The sequence below is a fragment of the Phoenix dactylifera genome, chromosome 11 (genome assembly GCF_009389715.1).
Source record: "Phoenix dactylifera cultivar Barhee BC4 chromosome 11, palm_55x_up_171113_PBpolish2nd_filt_p, whole genome shotgun sequence".
In the NCBI taxonomy this organism is placed as follows: domain Eukaryota; kingdom Viridiplantae; phylum Streptophyta; class Magnoliopsida; order Arecales; family Arecaceae; genus Phoenix; species Phoenix dactylifera.
The window spans coordinates 11,630,637-11,653,315 of NC_052402.1; the positions used below are offsets into that span (position 1 = coordinate 11,630,637).

At 48.9% G+C, this 22,679-nt stretch overlaps 1 protein-coding gene across 3 annotated transcripts in view; it reads left to right on the forward strand.

Annotated features, from left to right (window-relative positions):
• LOC103713199 (terminal nucleotidyltransferase 4B) overlaps window positions 1-20,561 on the forward strand; it is a 31,814-nt gene extending 11,253 nt beyond the window's left edge. For all 3 annotated transcript variants that reach the window (XM_039131608.1, XM_008800028.4, XM_008800029.4), the window contains exons 6-13: window positions 11,743-11,785; window positions 13,051-13,131; window positions 13,239-13,298; window positions 13,821-13,880; window positions 17,674-17,771; window positions 18,140-18,188; window positions 18,284-18,328; window positions 19,623-20,561. In XM_039131608.1, the coding sequence (XP_038987536.1) occupies window positions 11,743-11,785; window positions 13,051-13,131; window positions 13,239-13,298; window positions 13,821-13,880; window positions 17,674-17,771; window positions 18,140-18,188; window positions 18,284-18,328; window positions 19,623-20,096 (910 nt within the window). In that variant the 3' untranslated portion in view covers window positions 20,097-20,561. The remainder of the gene's footprint in view (window positions 1-11,742; window positions 11,786-13,050; window positions 13,132-13,238; window positions 13,299-13,820; window positions 13,881-17,673; window positions 17,772-18,139; window positions 18,189-18,283; window positions 18,329-19,622) is intronic.
• The last annotated feature ends 2,118 nt before the right edge of the window (window positions 20,562-22,679 follow it).

The following is a 22,679-nucleotide window of genomic DNA, read 5'->3' on the forward strand; positions in this document are numbered from 1 at the left end:
GCTCTCTTCCACTCCCCAGCGGAGGACGCGGCCGGCCGGCGCCCCGCCGTCCGCCCTCTCAGGCGGCGGAGCTCCTCCTCCCCTGGCTTCGCGGCGGCCCCCAGGTCCAATTTCCAGCAACAGTTGGCGCTAGAGGAAGGGCCCGAGTTCGCTGCCATGAAGCTAAGAAGCAAAGGGGCTTCCAATGCCTCTCGACGTCCTCCACCCAGTCCTGAGCATTCCGTCCGGAACTCACCACCTCCGGCCGAGTCAACCCCTCAAGTTCGGCCGGAGCAGTTTGATGCCTTGGTGCAACAAGTGCAAGCTTTGGCTACCGCTGTCCAAAGCTTGCAACCCAGGGGCATCCCAACGGCACCGCCTCCTCCGGCTCCAGCTCAACCGGAGCCTCCTACAAGCGGACTTCCCCTTCGAGGTCAGGACTCCCAAGTCCAGGCCTCCCTCTGGAGAGAGCACCCAGCCAGAGGCTACGGAGGCTGGCCACAGCCTTCAGAAGCTGAGTCGGTTCCAGGGCAACCTGCGCTCGAACGAACCGCTGCAGCGATCCTCCAGAATGATGAACTCGACAAGAAGGTCGAGAAGCTGGAGCGCCAAATCCAGGCACTCCACGGGAGAAAATCAGGACGTGATAACGACTTCGAGTTCACTACGAAGTCACCCTTCTCCCTGGAGATCGAAGATGAACCGGTCCCACTACGGTTCAAGATGCCCCAGGTGGAGCCCTACAACGGCAAGGCTGATCCCCTTGACCACCTGGAGAGTTACCGGGTCTTAATGGCCCTACAAGGAGCCTCGGAGGCCATGATGTGCAAAGCTTTTCCGGCGACACTCCGAGGGCCAGCCCGGCTTTGGTTCACCGGGCTGAAGCCGAGTACTGTCTCTTCCTTTGAGCAGCTCGGTAGATAATTTGCTGGCAACTTTGCCGCCAGCCAGCCCCAGCGGCGGACATCCGACTCCCTCCTTGATATCAAACAAAAGGAGGGAGAATCCTTCAAGGAGTACTTGGACCGGTTCACCGCCGCAACATGGGAGGTCCGGGAGCTTGACCAGTCAATCGCCATGTCGGCGTTGAAGACTGGAGCCCGGTCCTACAGATTTCTCTTCTCGATCGAGAAGAATTTCCCCACGGACCTCACCGAAATGTTCGCTCGGGCGCGGAAGTATGCCAAGGCAGAAGAAGCCGTGGCGGTTAGGCGGGGCGGGACCGAGCAGAACCCCAAGAAGAGACGTCGCGAGGAGCGCGGCCAGCCCAGAAGCCCGTCTCCGCGACGAGCTAAGAATCCGCCCCGCCCGAAGAGTCCACCCCGGTTGAGAGGACCGCCACAGCAGAGGTCACCACTCCGCCCGAGGTTCCCACTGCAGGCCCGTGCACCCGAAGGGAGGTATGAAAAGTATACTCCCCTCAATGCTCCTCGGGCTAAAATCCTCATGGAGATTGAGAGTCGGGATTGCATCCGGCTCCCACCTCCGAAGCCAGACACCAGAATCCGGCGTGATCTCCGGAAGTATTGCCGTTTCCACCGGGATCACGGCCATGATACCGAGGATTGTTATCAGCTCCGAAATGAGATCGAAGCACTCATTCGCCGAGGGGTGCTCGATCGGTTTGTGCAAGGCCGGCGTGAAGGGAAGAAGCCAGCCGAAGGAGCAGCACAGCCTGAAGGTTCAAATGCCAACAGGCCCATCGCCGGCGTCATCAACACTATCCGAGGCGGGACCTCGGCTGGGGAAGCCTCAGGGGAAGAAGCCTCCTCGAAGCGCCCGCGCACCTCTGAAGCCATCTCCTTCTCAGATGATGATCTAGAGGGAGTCAAAACTCCCCATGATGATGCCGTGGTCATCTCCATGATCATAAATAAATTTGATGTAAAACGCATCCTGGTTGATAATGGAAGCTCGGCGAATGTTTTGTATTTTGGTGCTTATTGTAAAATGGGGATGACAAAAGAACAGCTACGGAGGATGAATGCTCCGCTAGTTGGATTCACTGGGGATTCAGTCCCAGTAGAGGGCGAGATCGACCTTCTGGTCACAGCCGGGCTCGCCCCTCGTGAAAGTACCGTGGGTATGAGCTTCCTTGTAATACGCCTGCCCTCGGTTTACAACGCCATCCTCGGAAGGCCAGGACTCAACGCCCTCCGAGCAGTGGTCTCAACTCACCATCTGCTGATGCGATTCCCTACCAGCCAGGGAGTCGGTGAAGTTCGAGGGGATCAAATGGTGGCAAGACGATGCTACCTAGCGACCCACGAAGCAAGACAACCAGCCGAGGTGCCTGCCCCAACGACTGACCAGCCCTCAACTGAAGTTATGGAGGCACGGGTCAACCCCCAGAAAGAGCGGGTAGAGCCTGGTGAGTTGTTAATTCAAGTTCCCTTACGAGAGAACTTTCTCGAGCTAACCGTGCAGGTCGGCTCTGGCCTTGGCGAACACGAGAGGAGTCGCCTCGTCAACTTCCTACGGGACAATATGGATGTCTTCGCATGGTCACCTGCAGACATGCCAGGGATAGATCCGGAGATCATGGTCCACCGGCTTCAGGTGAAGCCGACCTGCAAGCCCGTGCGACAAAAGAAGCGAGGCGCCGCCCCTGAACGACAACGAGCAGCAGCCGAGGAGGTCGGCAAGCTCCTTGAAGCCGGCTTCATCCGGGAGATATCCTACCCGGAATGGCTCGCCAATGTGGTCCTCGTCAAGAAAGCCAGCGGAAAGTGGCGTATGTGCGTGGACTACACCGACCTGAATAAAGCCTGTCCGAAGGACAGCTTTCCACTTCCCAGCATCGACCAGCTCGTGGACTCCACCTCGGGTCACGAGCTGCTGGCATTCATGGACGCCTTTTCCGGATACAACCAGATCCGCATGGCGCCAGAAGATGAGGAAAAGACAGCCTTCATCACCGACGGGGGAACCTACTGCTACAAAGTGATGCCATTCGGCTTGAAAAACGCCGGGGCAACTTATCAAAGGCTGGTCAGCCGGATCTTCAAAGACCAAATAGGCCGAAACATGGAGGTTTACGTGGATGACATGCTGGTGAAAAGCAAGGTGGCACAAGACCACATAGCCAACCTCAATGAAGCATTCTCCACACTCCGAAAGTACCAGATGAGGCTCAACCCAGCTAAATGTGCATTCGGGGTCACCTCCGGCAAATTCCTCGGCTTCATCATTACACAACGAGGAATTGAGGCCAATCCAGAGAAGATCCGAGCCCTCCAAGAGATGACGCCTCCCAGGACGGTCAAAGAGGTACAGCGGCTCACGGGCCGAGTGGCAGCCCTCGGGAGATTCATCTCCCGCTCGGCCGAGCGCTGCCTTCCATTCTTTGCAGCCCTCAAGAAGCCGAAGAACTTTTTGTGGTCGGACGAGTGCCAGCAATCTTTTGAAGAGCTCAAGCACCTACTGGCTTCCCCTCCCCTGCTCATGAAGCCTCAACAGGGTGAGCTCCTCTACTTGTATCTAGCTGTCTCCCCTGTAGCAGTAAGCTCGGTCCTGGTCCGAAAGCAGGGCAAACTCCAGAAGCCAGTATATTATACCAGTCGGGTCTTAAGGGACGCCGAGACCCGATACTCCAAGCTTGAGAAGACCGCCTATGCTTTGGTCATCTCGGCTCGGAGGCTCCGACCCTACTTCCAAGCTCATACAGTGGCTGTGCTGACTGACCAGCCGGTCAAGCAGATCCTGCAGAGATCAGATCGTGCGGGTCGGATCACCAAATGGGCCATTGAGCTCGGGGAATTCGACATCGAGTACCGGCCCAGACCGGCGATCAAAGCACAAGCACTCGCAGACTTTATAGCCGAGTGCACCATACCGGATGAGGTCGAGCCTGAACCTGAGCCACCGGTGGAGCAGACCCCGAGTTTGACATGGACTCTGCATGTCGATGGCTCTTCAAACTCGGGGGGTAGCGGAGCGGGACTTATCCTCACCAGCCCGGAGGGGGTGGTTGCCGAGCAAGTCTTGCGCCTCGAATTTCCTGCTTCAAATAACATGGCGGAGTATGAGGCACTTGTCGCCGGGCTTAAGCTAGCCAAAGAGCTAGGAGTGAAGGACTTGAAGGCCTTCAGTGATTCTCAGCTCGTCGTCAACCAAATTATGGGCGGCTTCGAAGCCAGAGACCCGACCATGCAGAAGTATCTTCAGAAGGTACGGGATCTCGTCTCGACCTTGGAATCCTTTCATATTCAACATGTTGCCAGGTCGGAGAATCTCAGGGCCGACCAGCTATCAAAGCTGGCGTCCTCTCGCATGAGCGAGCTTCCCAAAGAGGCAGTACTGGAATATCTCCAAAAGCCCAGCACAGACGAGCCCGAGCAGACCCTCTGCATCGAGTTCGAGCCAAGCTGGATGGATGAACTCATCAGCTATCTGCAAGACGAAACCCTCCCCGCTGATGAACGAGAGGCTCGCCGAATCAAGCGTCTCGCCACCCGGTACATACTATACGAGGGAAAGCTCTATCGGAGATCCTTCACCTCTCCCCTCCTCAGATGCCTTCGCCCAACGGAAGCTAATTATGCCCTGCGCGAAGTCCACGAAGGGATTTGTGGAAACCATCTGGAAGGGCGAGCATTGGCCCATAAAATTCTGCGCCAAGGATATTATTGGCCAACACTCCAGAAGGATGCTATGGATTTCGTCCAAAAATGCGACCGGTGCCAAAGGAACGCCAATGTTCAGCGCCGGCCCTCGGCTCCTTTGACTTCTATCAGCTCCCCTTGGCCCTTTGCCCAGTGGAGAATTGACATTCTAGGGCCATTTCCACTGGCCACCGGGCAAAGGAAGTTCCTGGTCGTCTCCATCGACTACTTCACAAAGTGGGTAGAAGCCGAGCCCCTCGCCCGGATCACCGAGCAGAAGATGCGGGATTTCGTCTGGAAGTCCATCATTTGCAGATTCGGGCTTCTCCGCATCCTTATCTCTGACAACGGTCGCCAGTTCGACAACATCCATTTCAGAGAGTTCTGCTCCGAGCTTGGCATTGACCACCGCTTTACCTCGGTCGCGCATCCTCAGACAAACGGAGAAACCGAGGTAACAAATCGTACTATCTTGCAGGGTCTCAAAGCCAGGCTCGACAAATCTAAGGACAATGGGTCGGAGACCTGTACAATGTCCTGTGGGCTTACCGGACCACGTTCCGCGTCCCCACCGGCGAGACCCCCTTCAACCTAACATATGGGACGGAGGCCGTCATTCCACTAGAGATTGGGCTCCCCTCTCCAAGAGTCGAGCACCACGATGCCAGCTCCAACTCTTCGCAGCTCAGAGGCAACCTCGACCTGATCGAGGAAACAAGGGAGGCCGCCCGAGTGCGTATGGCAAGGTACCAGCAAAAGACAGCTCAGTACTACAACGCCAGGGTCAAAGTCAAATCTTTCAGACCAGGGGACCTTGTCCTCAGAAGAGCTGAAGCCTCCCGACCAACTGAACAAGGGAAGCTGGCCCCGAATTGGGAAGGACCATACCGAGTCACGCGCATCCGCCGACCCGGGACTTATAAGCTAGAGTCCCTAGACGGGACTCCCATTCCGCGGAGTTGGAGCTCTGAAAATCTCCGCGTGTACCACCAGTAGAACCCTAAGGGGTTCCCCATTATTCAACCATTGAATTTCATTCTATGAATTTCATTTTACAATAAACTGATGGTTTGCGTGCTTATTCCGAGCTCACCAATTCTCCTGATTATCTCATACCATCAGGTTTATTCTTCTTCCCTGACCATGGTTGGGATGCCCCGGTGCCTCGGGATGATGGAGTACCTACGCGGGCTCCCTGAAGATGTTCGTGAGTTCGTGGCGCGCTCTCCACCGGCAACGAGCTCGGCTCGTTCTCCTACCCTGACCACGGTCAGGATGCCCCGCCACAACGGGATGCCCCGATTCGTCGGGATGGCCCGGGACGTCGGGGTGCGGTCTTAAGTGACCGGATTGAGTAGCGGTCCTCGGCCGGGATGCCTCGAGACGTCGAGATGCTCCGGTTTATCGGGATGCCCCGATGCGTTGGGATGCGGTCTTCATTGACCAAGACGAGCTCGGCTCGCTGTCCGCCGGCTTCAGCCGACGAGCTCGGCTCGTTCTCCATCGCCGGATTTCTCTGCCGACGTCCCCAAAGAACGGAGTCCGAGCAGAGAAGCGTCTTCAGTCGCCTCGGTGCCAGGACGCACACGGTACAAGCTACCCATTTATTTAATAGTTTTACATCTTATCTGCTTTTGGACTTTTCTCTGCCGATGTCCTCGAAGAACGGACCCCGAGCAGAGGAGCGTCTTTAGTCGCCTCGGCGCAAGGACGCATACGGTACCAGTGTCTGTTCTATTCTTGGATTTCTCTGCCGACGTCCCCAAAGAACGGAGTCCGAGCAGAGAAGCGTCTTCAGTCGCCTCGGTGCCAGGACGCACACGGTACAAGCTACCCATTTATTTAATAGTTTTACATCTTATCTGCTTTTGGACTTTTCTCTGCCGATGTCCTCGAAGAACGGACCCCGAGCAGAGGAGCGTCTTTAGTCGCCTCGGCGCAAGGACGCATACGGTACCAGGTACCCGTTTATTTAATGTCTTTACGTTATTCTATTCTTGGACTTTTCTCTGCCGATGTCCTCGAAGAACGGACCCCGAGCAGAGGAGCGTCTTTAGTCGCCTCGGCGCAAGGACGCATACGGTACCAGGTACCCGTTTATTTAATGTCTTTACGTTATTCTATTCTTGGACTTTTCTTTGCCGATGTCCTCGAAGAACGGACCCCGAGCAGAGGAGCGTCTTTAGTCGCCTCGGCGCAAGGACGCATACGGTACCAGGTACCCGTTTATTTAATGTCTTTACGTTATTCTATTCTTGGACTTTTCTCTGCCGATGTCCTCGAAGAACGGACCCCGAGCAGAGGAGCGTCTTTTGTCGCCTCGGCACAGGGACGCTCACGGTACAAGGTACTCATTTATGCTTCTACATTAACGTTTCTGCATTATCTATTGTCCTCGGATCTCTGCCAACGTCCTTAAAGAATGGACTCCGAGCAGAAGAGCATTTTCAATCGCCTCGGCGAAAGAATGCTCACGACACCAAACTATTATACTATGGAGAATTCCCGTCACGAGCTGACGAGTATTCAACCCATTTGTTGGAAAAGAATCTGGTCCACCCCGATAACTCAAGGCTCGGACCCAGAGTTCACTAGCCTCGCTAAAATTTAAGTCCTAGAGACCGCCTTAGGGCTCGATCGAATCCTGGACTAAGCTCGGAAAGACTCTCCGAGCCCAAATCCCTTTGGCATAAGCGTTGTTATGCCGCTGGTCGAAGGACTGAGCAATAAAGCTCGGCAAGCTGAACCTAAACCCAAACCCTGGGGCGGGCGAAATTAGAGGCCATAGAGCCCATCTCCTTGGAGCCTAAAATGGATCCGAGCAGGAAAACTTGGGACTATAACAGAATAGTTTCCAAAAATATGTGTTCATTTCAAAAAGGCCCGTAGGCTACAAGGATTCGGGCTCGGCCCTTACAAAATGCGGGGACCGTCCCGACTTAAAAATAACAAAATTACACTCTAAGGCTCGAGCTCGACCACTTCGGCTTCGGCAGTGTCGGGGGCGGCGGGCTCAACAGCCGGGACCTCCTCGGCCTCGACAGCGATAGGAATCGTCTCGGAGGCGACCTCGGCAACTTCGGGGACGGCTCCGGCCGCCTCGGCCAGACCTCCCTGGTCGGCCCCCGGAGTTTCTGCCTCCGCCTCCGCCTCCGGCCTTTCGACTCCTGCTCCCGGTCGGAGCAGGTTTACATCAAAATCCGGGAGGAGCCGCCGCAGCTGGTTGCGGAAGTCCCGGAAGCCCTGGATCAGCCCATTCACGCCCTCCTCTGCTAAGAGGTCGCGGAACTCCTCCGACTCGCGAAAGAGCGCCACCGCGCTCTGGGCTTGCTCCCGAGCCTCGAGCTCCCGAGCCTCATGATAGGTGGCCTTCCGCTCGAGGTCCCTTAGCTCCCGCTCGAGCTCTAAGTGGCGAACGCGGGCATTCCCCACCTCCTGCTCACGGGAGGCCAGCGCTTCCTCGGCTTGGGCCAACCGAGCCTCTGCGGCGCGCAGCTCGGACCTCGCCAGTGCATGCGCGCCCTTCTCCTCATCGAGCTCTGCGGTAAGAGCTCGAACCCCCTCCTCGGATGCTCCAACTTTTTCCTGGAGCACCTGACGTTCGGCCTCGGCGGCTTGGTACTTCGCCTCGGCGGCTAGGTACCTCGCCTGGGCCTCGTCATAACCGCGCTGGCACCTCCGGGCCTTCTTCCGGTATTCTTGGACTAGGTGCATCAGCATCTCCGTCTCGTGCAAATGCTGTAAAAGAGACGAAAAGAAAAACATAAGGCGCCACTAGTAGAAAACCTATACAGATTACACAGGTGGAAAATTTTACTTACCCGGACGGCGTTGCAGCGGGTAATGTCCATGAAAGCATTGTAGCTCATGGACTGCATCGCGGCCCGGTCGGCTGGGAGCAGCGCGACCCGGAATATCTCACGCGCTACTCGAGGGTTTTCGAGGGCTGAATCACCCTCGAATACCGACCAGGTGGGTGCGAGGGGCACCCGTTCTTCCAAGCTCGATGGGCCCGGAAGGCCAGCATCGGCTGGCCTAGGCGGAGCCGACCCCAAGGCTCCCTGACTGCTCCCCAGCTCGGAGCTAGGGGGTTGGGGTCGAACGAGCGGCTGATTTGACCGCCGCACAACTATAGCGGGGCGTGCAAGCACGGGACCCGCGGAACTCCTCCCCTGGTCGGCAACTAAAGCGTCCTGCCGACCAGGAATCTGCGCTAAAGGCGCTGGGCATGGGGGCGCCACCGAAGCTTCTCTGGAGCCCGAGCCCCCGGAATCCGCGCCCTCCCTCCGACCAGCTTCGGGGCGCGCGGGCTGAGAAGGGCCCGCCTCGGAGTGAGCGGGGCGAGAAGGACCCGCCTCGGCCACCGCTGCCGCCGGGGGCGCCGGGGGCGCTGGGGTCGCCGAGACCTTCTGTTTCTTCCTCAGCTCGGTGGGCTCGCCCGAGAGCTCGGCTGCCCTCTTCTGGAAGCGAGCGTAGAGGACCTCGCTTTTCGTCACCATCTTTGCGATATCTGCAAAGGCAAAAAGGATTAGAACATTAGAACGGTAAGGAAATAAAAAGACATCTTGTAATTACTTACCGTGGGGACGCGCCGAGCTCAAGCCCACGTTCACCAAAGCGTCCTCACATATGAGGCCGTTCAGTAAGATGCCGTCCCCGAGACTGCGGATGGCGTCGAGGATCCCCTGCTCACGCGGAGAAAGTTGGGGGGGCCTGTTGATAGACTTAAGCTGGGCCGGCCCCCACCTGGGGTCAAACCCCCAGGACCGTTCAGAGCCAAGGAAGAAGAATTTCTCCTTCCAGCCATGAATGGACGAGGGGGCACCATGAAAGAGTGGCCGATCTGCCCGAAGGGCGATGTAAAGCCACTCCCCGTCTCCCGGATTCGACTTAAAGATAAAAAGTCGCCGGAAAACGTTGACAGAGGTCGGAATCCCCTGCAGTAAACACAGTGACAGGAAGCCCATCACTGTCCTCCAGGCATTCGGAGTGAGTTGCGCCGGAACCAACTGGCATACCGTCAGCAACTCATTCACGAAGCCGTGAAGAGGAAATCGGAGGCCGGCCCAGAGTGATTCCAGGTGCACTCCAATCCGGCCTACCGGAGGATCGGTTATCCGATCCCTTCGCCTGGCGGGCTCCAAACGGAACCCCTGAAGAGGGAAAAACCACTCTTCGGTCATTTCGACCTCCAGGATGCTCATGGTGGACTCAACCTCACTGGGAAGAGAACCCATTGCAAAAAAAAAAAGAAATTAAAAAAGAAGGGGGACCTGAGGAAGATGCCGGAGAAAAGGGACTTCGGTCTGAGGAAGACTGGAAGAAGGAAAGCTGGAAGCAGAAGGCAATAAGAAAGAGGACGGAAGGCCAGGGGAGGGTTTATATAGACCTCCCCAACGGCCCGGATCAGCAAAGAAAGCGCTGTGTCCCGATTAGATGATAACACGTGTCGGTCTAAAAGACAGAACGACGCATTTAATTAGAGCCAGCGCTTCGAACATTGAAGCGCCCCATCGGATCGTGCGGAAAGGCGTCCGCAATCGAAGATCGTGTGGCCCCATCATGAGCCCACGACGCGAGGACGCTTCGCGAAAGGTGCCCCAATAATGAGGCTTTTCGGGAAAGAAGAGACGCCGCCTATTAAAGGCACCTCGAAGCTTCCGATAATTCAAAACGCGCAGTAAATTAAAATTTTCGGAACTCGAAATGACCCAACCGAGGCTACTTCCCGCGCTCCAGCTGGTAGCCAACTGAAACTCGGAAGTCGGGGGGTAGTGTTGGGGGAAAAACCCCAAGTCATACCGCCACGGAGGCGCTCGGCTAGAGAACGCCGACCGGAAAAGCGCTCGACTAAAGGACGCCGACCAGAGAGAGCGCCAAGAGGCGCCCAACCAAAATAACCCAAGTAGGGATGCTCGGCTAGAAAGAGCCGACCAGAAGAACGCCGACCAAAGAAGCGCTCGAACTAGGAAGCGCCGACCAGAGACAGCGCCAAATAGAGGCGCTCGGCTAGAAGGTGCTCGCCCAAAGGGCGTCGACCAGAAGTACTAGAAGCAACCCCGCCACAGGGCGCCCCTCTGGGCGACCAGCTCGGCTCGGCACTCTTGCCGAGCCGATGCCTTAACTAATACTCCTCCCCGCCTAGCTTTCTCGAAAGGTCCGGCGGCTATACACGCGACTCTACTACAACCTGCCACTATCTCCAAGCCATCAAGGCATAAGATCTCCGCAGGTATTCGGCACGACCTGCCATTAATGCATGAGGCTCCCTCAAGTCTCCAATGCACTCAGTCATTTAATGAACACGGCTCAAGACGATCTCCGGATCACTGAACCGTCAAAGCGTATGGCTCTCCCTGACCGTCGGTTCATTCGGTAATAAATGCACTTACCATCCACGGACCCCAGGCCCACCACAGCCGGCGGTTCAACCACTCCAACAGGTCCGATCGACCGTGACAACTCCCTGGTTCCGGTCTGATTCGGTCCCGTTCTCCACTACGCCATTAATGGGCCAAATCGTGCCCAATTATGACGAAAAGAGACAAATTCTCCTGCCACCTCCCAGGTAACGTAATCCCCTTCTATAAAAGGAAACCTGAGAGAAGGGAATGGGGGACCCCCCGGAGAGAACCCTCCTGGACCGGGTGAAAAGAAGCAAACAGCACAGACACAATTGAGGACATCATTCTCTTCATCTTCTTTATCTGATCCAAATGCTCTCCTGCCTGCTCTCTCCACATATTCCCCCTCTGACTTAAGCATCGGAGGGCCGGCGCCGGGGAGCCCGGCCACCGGCTTTTTTGCAGGACAGGACAGGACTGGACGCACCACCCCTCTTTGCTCTCTTCCACTCCCCAGCGGAGGACGCGGCCGGCCGGCGCCCCGCCGTCCGCCCTCTCAGGCGGCGGAGCTCCTCCTCCCCTGGCTTCGCGGCGGCCCCGGGTCCAATTTCCAGCAACAGTAATGACTATCAAATATACTGTGAACTATCCAATTTGTTGATCCACACCATTAACTGAAATTTTCACATCATAAATCCCACGTGGATCAGTTGTCTGTGTTAACTTGAAATGGTTCATCTTTATAATGCTTACGACATTTTTAATGTTTCTTCCCTTAGCATAATAATGATTCTTGGTCCTTATTTTTCTTCCAGTTTTGATGTGGATGGTGGACCTAAAGCAGCTGAGTTTATCAAGGTATGCATCGAAAACTAGTCTTTTATGAATCTTTTTTTTTAAATATTTTAATTGGTTCGTGCTTAAATAATGCATGTGTTTTTCATTGAAGAAACTTGGGCCGAAAAGAAGTTTCTTGTATATCATGATAAATAAATTCACTTAATTGAATCTATATGTCTGTGCAGTGTCTGCAAATCTTGTTTCACTGACATTCTGTTACCTTGTGAGGAAAGCAAATGGAATAGGGAAAGAGCAAGAGATTTGGCTGCATTCTTGTTTAATGTTTAAGAGGCATGCACGACTTCGTACTTATCTGCTGTTGATATAATTAACTTATGGGGTCATATCCAATGATGATTTTCACGGAGCTAATCAGAGGCATGCGACTTTGGAAAATGTGGACAAAATTATGTTTGCCATTTCTTGATGAAAGTCAGCCAAATCATGCTCTAACTATTATGTTGAGAAGTTATTGCTTTAGTGTCAGTTAGGACTAACAGGAATAGAACTTCTGTCCAAAGGTTTCCCATAAAAATTATTAAAAAAAGCCTCATGAGTTTTTCCCTTATGTAATTCACAGAATCACAGGCAGACTGCAAATCAGTTTGAATCAGATTGATTTTTGCAATATGTTTTGCTCTAATAAAAAGATAAGCAATTCAAAAATTATACATAAAATGATAAACTTAATTTATTAAATTTGCATGTCCTTGCCTCATAACTACCTTCTAAATGTTAATCGTGTTACATATCCTGTGTATACCCAATAAATCAAAACATTTCATAAAAAATACTTCACATAAATAAAATAAAATAAAATTTGATATTAAATGATCTAAATAAGTCATAACAATTTTTTTATCCTACCTCAGGGGAATTCAGTTCATTAAGGAAGAGCAAATTGTGAATTATGAGCCTCAATCTGAACCAAGTGAATCAAGGAATTAGGTAATTGTGGTCTTTTAAGCATCTACATCTCCTTGAAATCATGTAGTTGTAATATTTTCAGATTCTAGCCCTCTAACCAAAGAAAGGGAATTATGACAATATAGAGGAGTTAAAATTATGCTCTTTATCCTATTGTTAGCGGGACATAATATGATTTACTCTATGTCATGGTAGTTATATGTTTTAGCATGCTACATGTTGTAGCTAAAGTTTATGCAGTATTTATTTGGTTAATTGTAGTATTGCTGTAAAATGTATGGATGCTTAAGGTTCAAGTGATAGTTCTCATGATCATTTTGAACTTGCTTACTGAGCCTGTGGCAATTTTCTTCCAGGATGCTGTGAAGAAGATGCCTCCTTTACGGCCCTTGTGTTTGATTCTTAAGGTTTTTCTACAGCAAAGAGAACTGAATGAGGTGTTTTCTGCATCAAAATTGATGATTAATTTTATTTACGTGGCTTTTGGATCTATCAAATCTATCATGAGCAATGCTACAGTGTTTTCTTTTTTACTCATATGCAGGTGTATTCAGGAGGTATTGGTTCTTATGCACTTCTTGCAATGCTGATAGCACATTTACAGGTACCTCATTAAGTCTAATGGGCTAGTATGTTAGTTTCCGGTCACTTGCATTCAGTTCTAGTATGTTAGTTTCTTGTCATTTTCATTCAATTCTGACATGCAATATCATCTGAAAATGATTTCTGTCATAGTTTGTGTGTGGATTCTGGAACTCTTAAAGAAATGGAACAATGTTAATATAGTTGAGTCTGAATATTAGGATCAGGAATCAAGTTCTTAACATTTTCGTTCAAGCTGTTCACTAGCATGTTAACATATGCTTGCAATTTGACAACTTTATATGTACTTCCATTGTCCATTTTCAATGGCAGAATGTATACTCTACATGTAAAGTTGCAATGTCTTGACTTAGATCTGTACTGTGCTGCTTGATTTTGCATATTACAGTTGATAGAAGCTATTTGTTAGTTATCATGATCTAATTTGTCCAACACTCTCAAACACACAATTTGGTATTTATACTTCTCCAAATTGCCTATCGAAGTTAATGGTCATCTTAAGGCAATGATATTCTGTTGTCAGACGCAATGGAGAGGACAAGGCATACAGCAACCTATGGAACATAACTTGGGAGTTCTTTTGGTAAGCAATGTGCTATTATATATTTGGTTATCTATTCTTATAATTTTTCGGTGTTTGCATAGGAACTCCATTTAATAAACCATAGTCATAAATAGAGATGGTAGAGTGACATTATTTTATATATGAGGCTCAGCTACTATACTAGATTAGCCGCCTCTGCATCTGACATTATTGACCAATATACCTTGGATATTGTCCAATATGTCATCCATCCATGTATCCATCCTCTGTCTATCATATTAGATGCAATGGCCTATGTTCTGAATGCATATTGGGTACAACTCGAGTACTTTGGGGTCATTCAGTTAGAGGGCAAGCTCGGTCAAGCAAGCAACAACCACATCCACAATATTCGATAAAAATGCTATCTATCTATCCACCCTCTATCTATCATATTAGATAAAATGGTCTACATTCTGAATATATATTAGGCACAAGTGATTTCTTTTTGCAGTCATTGAGTTAGAGGGCGAGTTTGGTCAAGCAAACAACATCTCCACATCCACAATATTTGATAAAATGCCTTCAGCCATCATCATCATATGTGCATCGATCAAGAGAGGGAGTATAGTATCTATCTTTCTATCTGCCTAACTATCAGGTTGGATACAATGGTCTACTTTTTGAGTACATATTGGGCACAACTCGAGTACTTTTGGGGTCATTGGGTTAGAGGGTGAATTTGGTCTATGGTCTACATTCTGAATACATACTGGGCACAGCTTGAGTACTTCTGGGTCATTGAGTTAGAGGGTGAGTTTTGACAAGCAAACAACATTCACATCCACAATATTTGGTAAAATGCCTTTAGCCTTCATCATCATCTGTGCATCAATCAAGAGAGGGAGTATGGTATCTATCTATCTATTTATTTTGAGAAAAAAATAATTTTATCATATAAGATATAGTTACAGGTGTTAAAAATATCTGTTCATTGTGATATTCCTGCTGTGTCCATTTCATCATGCTTGCAGTGGCATAAAACTTATACCTACGGTAACTTACTGGCTTTGGAATATTCCTGGAAACTTGCATCTTGGATATGCTTTAATTTTTTATTTTAAATATCTATTTCTGCTTTTGTGCACTCATACTCACTCCTACACCTGCTCGCAATTCATGTAAATAATTAATGCTTTGTTGTTTTAGCATGATCTGTATTGTGTCATACATTTTCTCAAAATATAAGTTGCTTTATAGGATAAGAGCATATGCGACCAAGATATCATGTCCATTTCTAACCACTTGATGCATAGACAAGGAGTCTTCAAAATGCACGACTCTTGGTTTATAGCTAGTTTAGATGTAGCCGTTCATATTCATCTGTGCGGATCTTCGTTTTCAGATCCTCGTCTTCCAATTTGACCTGACCAGATCTGGCTTCAATCCAGTTGACCAAAGCCTACCTACCTTGTATGTATTAATTAATTAATAGAAATCCTTATTTTGTACATGATCTCCACCTATATTTTTTTTCATAGCCAGCCCCAATCTTGGATAAAGGAGGAGAGTTGCAGTAGGTGTTAGTGTAAAACTATAGTCATCCTATGAATATGTATGTTAGTTGTTAACCATTGAATAGAGATTCTTATTTTGTATAAAGCCTATACCTATGTTTTGTATATAGCAAGCTCCCAAGCCCGGATAAAGGAGGAGAGTTGCTCTAGGTTGATCCATTGATGGCTAACATAAAACTATAGTCACATCTCATGAACGTGAATTGATATGTATATATATGTATGTATTAATTATTGAATTGAGATCCTTATTTTTTGTATATAGTTCTCCACCTATGTTTTATATATAGTCGGTCCCAAGCCCGGATAAAAGGAGGGTTGCGGTTAAGTTGATGGCCAGCATAAAACTATAGTCACATCATATGAATATGAATCCATATTAGTTGAGTTGATATCCTTATTTATGTTTTCTTGAGTAGATTTTCCTTTTATATGTTTATGTATGCTTTCTTTTGTTTTATGTTAAATTTTTAAAGCTAATAGTTTACATTCGTTTAGGCATCATAGTAACATGTCTTGGATTCTTTTCCCCAAATTGTGGTATGTATATTCAAATTTGCTAAAACTACAAGATTTTTTTAGAATAATTAGCAATCTTTTTTGGATGCTTCAAGTATGATTGTTGAACAAATCAAAGTAACATAGAGTAGAGGATAAATATTTTGTCTATTCTGATTGCATGCCTGTACTTGCAGAAAATGACATCATATGTAGTAACATGATAAATCATAATGAAAACCTGACTTCTATTTGGCATATCTTGTATAGAGATGGCTGAGATAAATCAGAAAAGGTCAAAATTCAAAGCATTTACTGCAACTCGATGTGATATTATTTTTTTATTAGTATCTTGATTGATTCAGTATGGTATGTTTGATTTTTCTACTTATTAGTTTATTAGTATGTATAACAGGGTCGGCGAAACCGTTCCGAACCAGGCGGTTCCGGCTGTTCTAAGCTGTACCGGTGGCTCACCGGTACGGTTTTGGCAATGAAAATGAAACCCATTGCCGGAGCTGGAGAAGGAGAAGGAAAGAGAGATCGAGCGGGGAAGGAGGGAGAGGGAGAGGGCGGGAGACCGGCGGATGCCGCAAGAGCGAGATTGCGGCCGGCTCCCCTGTTTCAAAAGAAATAGGGGTCCGACCGCAGCTTAAAAATTTTGCAATTTTTAAGTGAAGTCGGCAAATTGCTTGCCGAATTCACTTAAAAATTGCAAATTAAAACTTGCCGACTTCACTTAAAAATTGCGAAATTTTTAAGCCGTGGCCGAACCCCTGTTTCGTTCGAAACAGGAGAACTGGCTGCGGCCTCCGCCGCCCTCCGTCAGCCTCCCTCTCTCTCCCTCCCTCTCTCCCCTTCTCTCTCTCTCTCTTTTCCTCTCTCCCATGGTCTGCGTGCCGTTTTCTCCGTCGGTACAGGCCCGACACGGCCCATACCTACTTGTGCTGCCGGAGAACCGATATGGTGCTTGGTACTGGTTCCGCCAATCTTTATATATAATGTTTTACATAGTGGTTTCTATTTTGACCTCACCCTCTTTTTTCATGGTTAACTTCTTTAGTGCTCCTTGCTAAGTCTTCCTGCCCCTCCAACATATTTGCAAATTTTAAATATGTGCATGGATTCTACATATGTATACACATTCTAAATACATGCAATTCCCTGAATTTTATAATGAATATTGATTCCCTTGCTGTGTCACAGTTACCTATTCTAATATATATCAGTAATGCAACCGAAGCAATAGTTGGGTTTATGGTTCAGCATCTTGTTATTAGGATCCTCTGTTCTTTTTGGCCTTCCTACAAGTATAAAGAAAAGATCCCTGAGTTACAAAAAATACATGCTTTAGAAAACTCTTTCTATCCACTCCATTCCCCAATCCAGGCCCCACCCCCGCCAAATAAAAGGAAAGGAAAAGAAAAAAACGTAGCTTGATTTCTAAGAATGACTCCATGTTGCTAAAATATGCAGAAGTCAACAGTGTGATGCCTGCTGTTGTTATTTGAATGTTCCAATCTATTGTTGTGAGTATATATTTGGCAAAACCTGCCAGAGTTGTATGCAGATCATTGAGGTTGGGCTACAAATATAACATGATGTTTGCTTATAATTGTTTGGGTAGAATCTCCTCATTGTAACTCCTGATAACCTCCACATGTATTTATAGGTTGACTGTAGATAAGAATGTAGTATTAAACATGATGGTTTTGGTACAAATTGTTACTATTAATTATACTATGTTTCTCATTATCATGTTGGTTTTGCCATAACAGGTGAACTTCTTTGATTTTTATGGCCGCAAATTAAACACTTGGGATATCGGTGTTTCTTGCAATTCAGCAGGCACTTTTTTCTTGAAGAGTGATAAAGGGTATGATAACCTATGCAAATTGTGTTGAAGGGCAATGATTCAAATCCTGTGGGACGAGACCATCTAGTTTGTTAGTGGAATGGGATATGCTCCCGTCCTACCCTATCTTGACAGTTGGGATGGGGGATGTGCCGAGATGCACCGAAGGGGATGCTAGGACGATAATGGGATGGTCCCATCCTGACACTGGGGACAATCTTGTCCTGGCATCTTGGAAGATGCCCTACTGGGACTTGAATCCTTGTACAGATTTCTTCACATCAATCAATTTGAAGTCTTTGAATTTAATTTTCTTTCTTGTTGTCATTGATCGTGTTATTATAAGAAAAAATGCCTTATTATATTTTTGTCATTCCTGCTGTTTGTAGATTTATGAAGACAGAACGACCGTATCTTCTATCCATCGAGGATCCCCAGGTGTGCTATTTGCTGCTTAAATGTTTGTTTTATTTGATCTCCAAAAGCCACTATTAAGTGTCAAACTTGTTTGGATGACATTGTTGATGAACTAGGCTCCAGATAATGACATTGGGAGGAACTCTTATAACTATTTTAAGGTAATCTGTTTTTCGATTCAATCATTTCCTCTTATGGTTGTCGTTTCTTTTCTGCAAATGTAGCACATAATGTTTCGATGTATCGCAATTATTGCCTTGTGTTCTATGCTAAGAGCCTGCCTACCTTAAAGTTCATGCTTTTAAACCACTGTTGCTTTTCAACTGAGCAGGTTGAAGTTCATTGGTTTGTAGTGTTGAAATTCAGTTTCCTGCCCTGGTTTATGTATTACTTTGTTATCCATTAGCATGTGTCTCTAATACCATCACATGTCTATGATTTATAATGGAGATCGCATAATCTGGAACTCATTCTACTTTCTGCCCAATGCTTGAGATTATATCAGCCATGTGACACTATTGACAGCCGATTGTGTTATTTCTTCCTGATCCTGTTGTCGAGGGATTATGACAAAGAGACCCTTAGTGTTGCATTATCTTTTTGACTGTGCAAGTACATTGGTCTGTCATTGTTTGACACCCATGTTTGATGCTCAATTGTGTTTATCACAGCCTAAACAATACACTGATGTTTTCTGTAAACTAAAAAGGATGCTCATAGTATTTTAGGGTCACGTCATTTGGGCTAACCAGACTTTCTGTTTTTAACCAGAATATACTCTTTTTTTGGGAACCAGAATTAACCAACTTTGGATCAAGTTTTGGCCAAGGACACGTTTATGTCTGGATGGGCATACATCTCTTTGCATGTGCAGCTGCATGTGTATCCCATGTGCCATCTGTGTGTTTTCCTGTGTGCTTCCATGCACATGCATGCATGTGCATGCCTGCTGATACATGTATAGGTCATTCTGCTGCCCAAGTTGTGTTTCAAAGGAACCTTCAGACCATGGCTTGATAACCTCATCTATCTCATGCTGGTTTATGCATGCCTATCAGTAAATGTCTACAAAGAGAACTTTCTGTCTTATTCACCTGATTTAAGAACTAAATTTGGGATGGTGCACCAGAAACAATATATTGATCCTAATTCCTTTTATTGTTGTACTATGGAAATTATCTCATGGTTCAGATGTCTCTAAATTTAATCCACTTTTGGGTTTTAACTAGCTGCTTTTGGAGTCGACCTGTCAGTTATTTCTCTCTCTGTGTGTGCGCACCCGCACGTAGTGCGCACATGCATGCATGCGTGTATGTTCTGTGTTTGCATGTGCTTGAGTGTGCATGTGTAGTCTAGTTTGGTTTTGAACGTAATGCCAATGGCAACAAGCTTTGAATGTGAATTTCTGCCTTCACAGCAACATTCTGATTCATTTTCTTACCTTCACTTTTTCAGGTGAGGTCAGCCTTTGCAATGGCCTACTCTTTACTGACAGATGCAAGTGCCATCATAGGCTTGGGCCCGCATAGGAGCATTCTAGGGACCATAATTAGGCCAGACCCGATGCTTCTAGACCGGAAAGGTGGAAATAATGGAGAGCTTACCTTTAATGACTTGCTTCCAGGGGCAGGTGAATCATTGACCCAGCAATTTGAGAATGGGGGTGATATAATATATAACTGGCAGTTGGTGGATGATGAACCACTGCCAAGGGAGAAAGTACTTGCTGAAGATGATAGTATATCATCTAGGAAGAGGAGGGCCTCAGAAACAAAACAAAGATCCAGCAAAACTGATAAGCTGGAAATTTTTGAGGGTATGCATGAAGAAAATGGTGTTAGGAGGGAAAGGGGTGTGAGGAAGTCGTGGAAAGGACCTCGAGATAAGGATAAATCTACGAAAAGCCACCATGGTAAAGTCATATACTGAGGTACTGATAAGACTTGGTTGTGAAAGTGATAATAGAGACAAGGTTAAGCAATACCAGGTGATGCTTGCTTGTGCTATAGTGCTCGAAGAGCCATCTGTTGGTGTCGCTTCGGGGAAGCAGCAGAGGCATTTTGTAGCGTGGTGTTTTGGCCATCACCATGTAACTTTATGGCTTAAATTTTGTTGTTTTATCAAATTGCTTTATTTTCTTTTATTTGTAAAAACGGACAGGAGCATATAAAATGCTACTTTGTGGCAATGAGACTGCTATTGATTGACTTGTGGAAGATAATTGGCTCCAACAACATTAGCTTGCTACTTTTTCAGCCAGCAGAGGAAATTGATAATGGACTTATTAGAAAGTATGGTGCAAACCGTGTTGTTTTATCAGATCATTTTATTTTTTCTTTATTTGTAAAAACGTACAAGCACATAAAATGATAATACTTTGTTTTTGGTGATGAAGGAATAAGTCTATTTTCTATCACAATGTGATTATACTAGGACCTCTGTTGATGGGGTTGGGATGAATTATGGACAAGGGAATAGGCTGCAATAACATCAGCTCACCCCTTATTTTTATTTTTTTTATTTTTGCTAAAGACGGGTTTTCATACAATACGTGTACGAATACATCCAATAAAGTCAAAAAATACTAACTCACGGAGAGCCAGTGGCAGCTCCCCCTCCCCCACCCAAAGGGTGTGTCCTGAATGATGAGCCGCGAAGGCAGCCACCCAATCGGCTGCCCCATTTGCTTCTCTAAATACATGCTTGGCCTGAACGGCCACCCCAACCTCACACATCATCCCTATGTCCCGAACCAAGGGGTGGTCTGTGCCCTCACCCCTCAGCCCCTTCTGAATCCAACCGATAACTGTGGCTGAGTCGCCCTCCAAAATAATCGAGCCAGCCTGGAGAGCCTGCCTCGCATATCGAAGACCTGCCCAGGCAGCTCGTAACTCTGCCCCGGGAACCGACGTGCCGAACAACTGACAGCCACCTGCTGCCACCACTCTGGAATGCGGGTCCCGTATCACAAAGCCCGCACCACCTCGCGCGCCTCCATCCAGAACCGATCCATCGAAGTTGACCTTGAGGAAACTCGGGGGTGGGGGTTCCCAGGTGAAGAACACCATCTGAGAAGCTGCCGAAGCAGAAAGAGAACCCCAGGTGTCCCGAGCTATCAGAGGTCCATCTGAAGAAGATCTGATCTCCAATGCCTGTACGCGCGCTAGCTCCGCCACAAACCTCGGTGACACCCTGCGCTCACCGAGGGTGCGAGCGTTCCTTGCCAGCCAGATCTGATATGCTGTGCAGGTCGCTCGAATAGCCTCCTGACATATCCGAGGGCGAACCAACCACTGCTGCATCATCTGTAAAAACTGAGGCCTCCCACACCAGACCTCCTGTGGGAACCCTGTCCACTGCCATGCCGACCTCGCCCACGTACACTGGAAGAGCACGTGGTCGACCGACTCCTCAACACTGCATGTCCCACACTCCGCAGGGATCTCCCATCCTCGCCTACTCAGCGCTGCTCTCGTCGGAAGACGGTCCCACGCCACCTTCCATAGGAAGAGTGCAGCCCTCGGGTGAAGCCCTGACCTCCAAATCCACGTGTAGTCCTGCCCTGGCTCATGCTCCTGCTGGATAACACCGGCGAGATCTCCCAGTCGGACCCTGGATCGGCATGAGGTGCCCCAAACCCTGATATCAGGCCCCCCACAACCTGGCACCGGAAGAGACCGGATCCTCTCAGCTAGGTATCCCCCGAACAGCTGACGTAACCTGGCGTCATCCCATGCTGACTCTCCTGGGGCCAGAAGATCAAAAACCCGCAGTCCCTCCGCAGCCGCAGCATCGATCATGGTCGGCCAGCAACTCAGTGGGACAGTGTCCACCTATGGGTCCGCAGTCACATCAATACTCCGTCCATCGCCGACTATCCATCTGGTGTTTGCCGACACCGTCGGCACGTACCTCCCAATCTCACGCCACATGAAAGAGACTCGCCGTCCACTCCATGCCACATCTGAGCCGTCGCGTCCATATCTGGCAGCCATCACCTGACTCCATAGCCCGTGTGGCTCTAGTAGGAACCGAGCTGCATGCCGAGCAATGAAAGCCTCGCGACGCTCCAGCAGGGACTGCACCCCGAGACCGCCCTCACTGGTAGGCCGGCAAACGTGCTCCCAGGCTACTAGATGCACCCCGCGACCCCCGCCATGTGACCCCCACAGGAAGCATCGCAACAGTCGCTCGACCCTCAGTAAGGTCGTCTTCGGAACCACAGTGTTGGCCATGAGATAAACTGGCATGGACCCCAACACTGATCTGATCAAGGTCAGTCTCCCCATCATAGATAGGGAAGCTGCTCTCCATCCCTCCAACCTGCTCTCTACCCGCTGCACCAGGCTGGAGCACTCTGCCACCCGTAATCTGCGGCCTGTAATGGGAACTCCCAGGTAGGTCAATGTCTCCTCCTGCTCAGGTATCTGCAGAATCCCACGAATCCCCTGTCCGACCCTGCTCTCCGTACTCGGACTGAAGTGAACAGCTGACTTTTGGAAATTAACTCTT